Source organism: Grus americana, chromosome 8 (assembly GCF_028858705.1).
Source record: "Grus americana isolate bGruAme1 chromosome 8, bGruAme1.mat, whole genome shotgun sequence".
In the NCBI taxonomy this organism is placed as follows: Eukaryota; Metazoa; Chordata; class Aves; order Gruiformes; family Gruidae; genus Grus; species Grus americana.
In genome coordinates this window covers 36,068,282-36,074,281 of record NC_072859.1, presented here as the reverse complement: position 1 = coordinate 36,074,281, position 6,000 = coordinate 36,068,282, and the positions used below count along the sequence as shown (strand labels likewise).

Sequence of the window (6,000 nt, the reverse complement as noted above, 5' to 3'; positions counted from 1 at the left end):
TTGTCTAGCAGTAAAGCAATCATCAGGGAAGGCTTTTCAGACAGTTTGGTCTCCCGCTGAAGATGCAAAGTCTATGTCAAACATTTGTTTTTCCCAAAATGTTTTGTATATTCAACAATAGGTGAATAGATTATGCAAATAGGATGATATAAAAAACACAGTTTCGTGACTATTTCACTCGGTGACTACGCATTTGTCTTGGACCCTAGTGTTCTCTGATCTACTGCTGTTTCCAACCTTAAACTAGTACTTTATAATGACTTTTAAAACCTCTATGCGCTCATAAATTCTCCTTATTCCTTTGAAGTCAACCTCAGCAATTCCCCACCTCCCTGTCTAGCTCTATTGTATTTCTTCTTGCTCAGAAGAGATCCCCTGGAAAAATACTACGTCTCTTGAAAGGTTTCTTTATCAATGAGGAAGAAATTTGGTGAAGGTTAAGCCAGCTTGGGTAATGTTCAGGAAATACTAACTACTACCTTGTAGGTGGTGCAAGAACGATGCTATTAGGGAATTCAGTCAGTAGGGAGATAAACACTGTTATAACGAAACATTAAATAAAACATGAAAACCCACAGACAAATGCAAGAGAAAAAGATGCATTATGTTTGCAGTCAAATTACATTGATACAACGCACAGCACATTCTTAAAAATAGCATGAAATTGAAAAATTAAAAATGCGGTCATTAGAGAAGCAAAATTAAAAATAAATTGAGGTATCTGCATATAAACATAGTGTGAACAAGCTTTTTTCCACCTAGTAGCACTGAAGTACATACTGATAGTTTACATAACGAGCTGTTGAAAACACAGAGGATCACAGAACCGGGTAGGCTTGCACGCTCGCCGTGCGCAGCACCTTTGCCTAAGAGTACAGGGCCAGAGGGAGCACTGGCACGACCTGCTACGGCACTCCCTGTATTTGTAAAAAAGGGGGGCGGGGAACAGAGAAAAGTACATTTCAAGTTGTACACATAAAAAAGGCACCTTCCTTTTTGGTCAGGCCAGAACAGAAAGTATAAAAAGCATACCTGTCTATTTGGAGCTGGATCTTTGACCCCTAAACTAGAAACAAGAGGACATCTTCTTTCGTAAAGGGTGGAGAAGGGGAAGAGAGACTAGATACTGCGTGTTCTCTGAAGGTGTGCCTCGTGGTACCGCTCCCGACAGCTAACCTCTCTGTTTCTACTCCACTGGTCTGCAGGAGCATTAGGCATCACCCCAAGGACACTGACAGTTCAGTTTAGAGAAATACGAAATGTGGGTTTTCATGGGGCACGTAGCAGTAAATCTGTGGATAACAAAAAGTTGGTAGCTGCCCAATCAAACTACCAGCTTCCAAATGACTAACATTAAAAAAACCCTCAAACTATCAGCAGGTCTTGATGCTGGGTTTTGACCTCAATATTATTAGTCACAAGGGAAAGAATGATCTCTTGTGCAAATCTTTTTCCTCTGATGAAATACAAGAAAGTATAAAAAAATTACAAAATAAAAAAAACATAGAGAGAAAATTATTAATGCTTAAGACAGGATTTCTTGGTTTAAAAAATACTTTTAATAAATTTATCTCTACCTATTTGAAACACTACTGTAAAAAGGCAGCATGAAAAGAGAGAAATACTAAGTTATTGCTGTATCATTCCATGTTGCTGGAGCTAATGCTCTACTCTGAAAAACTTTTAAAGCAGTTTTCAGTCAAATTACTAATTAATTTGTTCTGCATCATATTCTTACTGACGAAGACTCCACAACATAATAATATGCACCCCAAGGAAAGTCACCATTTAGTATTTTCACAGATCTGAAATATTTCATTACTACTTTCATCAAAAGAGTAGTTTAAGTGCATTTGCTGCATTATTAATGTTATGCTACAACAACATTGTTAATGCAGTTTCATTATTTCTACTTCAATGAAATCAGAGAAAAGATCTGTGTACTTTTTTCTTGTGATTTTTACAAGCTGGGAAGTAACCAATCATCCACACATGAAAACAAGAAATTTGTTCAAGTACTGTTCCTTCTACAAATCAGACTTCTCTTTTGGTCTTTGCAGATGGATGTCGTCATAAATTTGCTTCCTAAACTTCAACATGTCTTCTACATCTTTGTAGGTGAGCATTTCTTCAACAGACAAGAGCTTAAAGCCATTTAGTTTAAAAGCTGACATGTGCTGCACAGAATTTAACATTTTTAACGACATTCTAACCGACTCACTTAAAGTAGAACAAACAGGGAAAATCCTGGCAGTCCACAACCCCAAACGGGCGTCCTCACTGGAGAAGAGCTGACTGGAAACCTTTACTCCCCAGAGGTCCAAGCATTCTAGTAAGCTGACTCCGAAGAACTGAAGTGAATGTATCTCTGACAACAGTTTCACGCTCTTTTTCAAGTCGTCTTCTACACTAAACACCATACTTACGTATTTTACTTGATCGTTAATTTTTATACTTAATGAACTCAGGAAACAGTTTGAAGGTATGTCTACTTTCAAGTTTATGTATGCTCCGCTAACAATGCTGCTCTTCCCTACTGAGACTTCAGGTCCAATTCTAGAGTACTCAATAACGGATCCAGGTCCTACAAAACATCCAGGCTCGAGGATGCTTTGAATGACACTTGCCGATTGACCCAAGGTCTTGGCTTTGTTGGAAAAGCTGCTAAAAGCCACAGACAGTAAGTCGAGCTCAAATTTCAGGTTGCTATCAGACGTAAAATGAAACAAATACTCTTGAGTAGTTCCAATGTGATAGAACTTGGAGTTGTTCAAGACTATAACATGAAGCATAGTTCCTTTCAGAAGAGAGTATAGCTTCTGCCGTACTTCTACTAACCGCGATTCCTCTTCTGTGACGTTACTCGTATTTTTTGTGTAATCTTCAGTGGCTCTGGGTCCCAGGGCCTGGAGGAAGTCACCATATGCATCTATTTCACAGCAAAGAGTGCCCATCTGCTTATAAAATGTCAGTAGTTGTTTTGCAATGCTATGATCCATGTAAAATATACTGTCTGTATACACACACTCCATTTCTGAGTCACTGCAGTCTCCGGAGGAGCTTAGCTGAGAACAATTCCCTCTTACGCATACTGCGCCACACTGGCGCATCGTCTCAATATCAGGCTTGTGCAGGAAATGATGGCAAGACGTGTACTCAAGTCCTCCTTTTCCTGAAAAACTGGACGGATCTAAAACAAACACTCCGTGAGTGGTCCCAACTGCCAAATCTGAAGGGTGAGCTAACGCGGTAAACCCAGGTTTATCAAATGCGATGGTTTCTGTACCTCCAGTGCTGTAGAGTTCTATGTCATCGGAACACGTAACGAGAATTCCTGGTTTCATGTGACTGGGGAAATCAATGTACATGGCGAGCTTCAGTTCCAACATCTGGTAAACGGGATCGCCAAAAGGCAAAGCTGTGAAAATCTTTCCCAGTGCACTTGCATTTGGTAAACGTTGACTGTAACCACCTTGAAGAAAAAGACATTTTTAATTATACAGAGACACTGTATGGAAGTAAGCAAAAACTAACCTATAGAGCTATTTTAAGTACACACAAAGGTATTAAAAAACCCAAAACACAACAAAAAACCAACTTGGTCATATACTAAGTATTCCTCAAAAAATGTAAAAAAATCATCAATTATTCTTCTTCAAACATTTCTCAAAGCAGATATGACCTTATATCCAAAATTTAGCATGCCTTAAATAGCTTATATTAAAATTGTCATTGATTTCATTACCTTTAGTTTGCTTCAGAGGTGGAGCATGGACCACTCGTCTGTAACGAAAGTGAAGCAAGCAAATGACGCCTGCTTTTCGCTTGAAAAAAAGGAGGGCCCCCGCCAGGAATGTCAAGTCAGAGAGAAGTGAAACAAGCAGTGGTTTGGTGAGCCGACTTGTTATTACCTGGTTTCTTTCTGTCCACAAAACTGATGCCCCTTTCGGAAGTGTTCTGACTACCTGGATAAGAAGGCAAGTATTCAGTCTGCCTGTGGTCATGACCCCGAGGTGCACCCCGAGAGGGACATGTTCCTCCAATGGGGACTTCAGATACTCTGAATTACGCTTCTTTCTCCATTGTGTGATCAAACAACTTTAGCGCTGAGAAGAAATGCTTAAGTGGCAGTAATATCTCCTAAGTATCAATCTAAATTCAAATGATCAGATGAGATCCACTTGGGATTACTTTTCTGAGGGAAATGCATTTCAGAACTCTCACTCCTCTGCCATCATATCATTTTCAGAAAAATAAAAAAGGCATATAATTTTAGAATGTGAAACAAAAACCAGAATTTACCAGAATGAATTAGCAGCACGATAAAAGAAGTCCATTTGTCACCATACAGATCTTCCAAGCACTGAAGAACGTGAAGTGTTGATCCACCATTTCCTAAAGAAAAAATACATTAGTGCCTGCTGAAACCAGTAATACCTGCAGTGACATGTGAAGCACACGGGGCTCTAGTGCTGTGGAAGGGCGATCGGTAAGCATGTCTTAAATGCTGCCTTCTGCTGTAGAAAGGAAGTTGTCATTGATTTTTAAGAAGTCCTTATGACTGCAGAGATGATCTTTTAAACAAACCGAATATCAGAGGGTACATGGATACCCATCTGAAATTCCCCGAACCAGTTCTGACAGCACGGTCTTTCTACTGCATCGTAGCTGATACAATCACGCGAAGATGATGATGGACAGTAACTGTGGAAGCCCTGTGCACTCAGAGGGGAGGGCATCTTGAGCAGACAGCTCTTGGGAAAATATCGCGTGTTGCCTTCCCAGCCATTCTCCCAATGGCACCAGCACCTGCAGCATTTCCTCCCTCAGCAGCCCGTAACTGACCCTAAAAACCAGCTCCAGTAGGAAACGAGTCACACAAAAGTCCACTAACGACCCGGAGCAGGCGTTGGAAAGTACTTCTGACCTCTACAACATGGAAATGAGGAAAAACGTTTGGGTATGAGGAAATGGCTTGGGATATTCTGATGTGCTCCTGCAACTTACAACGGCTAGGTTTCTGAAAGTTAATCTCTGCCCATTACTCTACCCTGCAGACAGGCTACTGAAATTACTTTCCTCATCAAAGTGCAGAGGAATTAAGAATTACAGAAGATATTACGGGCAGTCAGACTACTTGTAGGATTTTGCTGCGTGCTGGGTTCGCTGCGGCCAGCGGGGCGGGAGGAGAGGCCCGGCCGGGACCCCGGGCCCCTCTGAGCCGCCGTGGAGCTGACACCGGCTGGGCCTGGAGAACCGCTCTTGCCCGCGGGAGCCGGGGAAAGCCGGACGCGGGTGCCCACCGATTTTCGGTCCAGGTGGATCCACAAAAACGTGGTACCGCACGCCCAGCGGCAGCTCCTTTCTGCTCAGCTTCTCCGCCAGCTGCTGCCGGTAGGCCAGCGCCTGCTCCGCGTCGGCGGCCGTCACCGCCACGACGTCCCAGAACTCGCCGGGCCGGGCGGCCTTCCCTGTCGGCAGAGCGGGCTCCGCGTCAGGCGCGGCGGAACAACCGAGGCCCGGGGCCGAACGCGGCTCGGCTGGGCCGGCTCCCCGCCGCCGCCGCCCCCCCGCGCCCGCCCGGGGCCGCCCCACCTCTGAGCGCCGCGAACCGCGCCAGCCGCCGCCCCGTGGCCTCCCGCCGCGCCGCGCTCCGCTCGTCCGCCGCCGGCATGGCCGCTCCGTCCTCCGGGGCCGGGCCCCAGCGCTGCCGTGCCGCAACCGCGGCGAGAGGCGGCTCTGCAGCGCCCGACCCGGAAGAGCCGGGCAGGGACCCGGGGCGGGGCCCTCGGTACCTGGGTCGGTCCCGCGGCGCTGGCGCTGAGCTCGGCCCTCGGGTCAGGGCCGGGCCGGGCCGAGCCCGACGGAGGGGGGTGGCCGCCTGCCCCGGAGCGGACGGGAGCCCCGGACGGGAGCCTCGCCTGGGGCCGCTCTCGGGGCCGGGCCTGCCCGCAGGCGTACGAGGTGCCCCGCTCCTGGCCTCGGCCTGCTGTGCGCTGC

The 6,000-nt window shown here is 45.8% G+C and overlaps 1 protein-coding gene across 5 annotated transcripts; it reads right to left on the bottom strand.

The window, feature by feature from the left end:
* Nucleotides 1–583: 583 nt before the first annotated feature.
* Nucleotides 584–5,799, bottom strand: FPGT (fucose-1-phosphate guanylyltransferase). 5 transcript variants are annotated; one of them, XM_054834526.1, is made up of 6 exons: nt 5,596–5,799; nt 5,304–5,471; nt 4,303–4,395; nt 3,912–3,965; nt 3,746–3,783; nt 3,335–3,472 (listed from the first exon to the last, which is right to left on the bottom strand). In XM_054834526.1, exons 1-5 carry the CDS (start codon nt 5,672–5,674, stop codon nt 3,758–3,760), a joined length of 420 nt encoding a protein of 139 aa, XP_054690501.1. In that variant the 5' UTR covers nt 5,675–5,799; the 3' UTR covers nt 3,335–3,472; nt 3,746–3,757. The 5 variants fall into 5 exon arrangements, with proteins under 5 accessions (XP_054690496.1, XP_054690498.1, XP_054690497.1 ...); XM_054834521.1 differs by lacking the exon at nt 3,746–3,783 and having other exon boundaries at nt 584–3,472; nt 5,596–5,774; XM_054834523.1 differs by lacking the exons at nt 3,746–3,783; nt 5,304–5,471 and having other exon boundaries at nt 584–3,472; nt 5,596–5,776.
* Nucleotides 5,800–6,000: the final 201 nt, after the last annotated feature.

Excerpts from the sequence above, each read along its gene's own strand:
- FPGT (XM_054834521.1), bottom strand. The coding sequence starts at position 5,674 with ATGCCGGCGGCGGACGAGCGGAGCGCGGCGCGGCGGGAGGCCACGGGG. Across the intron at positions 4,396-5,303 it reads TCCACCTGGACCGAAAATCG|GAAATGGTGGATCAACACTT; the intron begins GTGGGCACCCGC and ends TTTTTTCTTTAG. Across the intron at positions 3,473-3,911 it reads TGTGGACAGAAAGAAACCAG|GTGGTTACAGTCAACGTTTA; the intron begins GTAATAACAAGT and ends TTTTTCTTCAAG.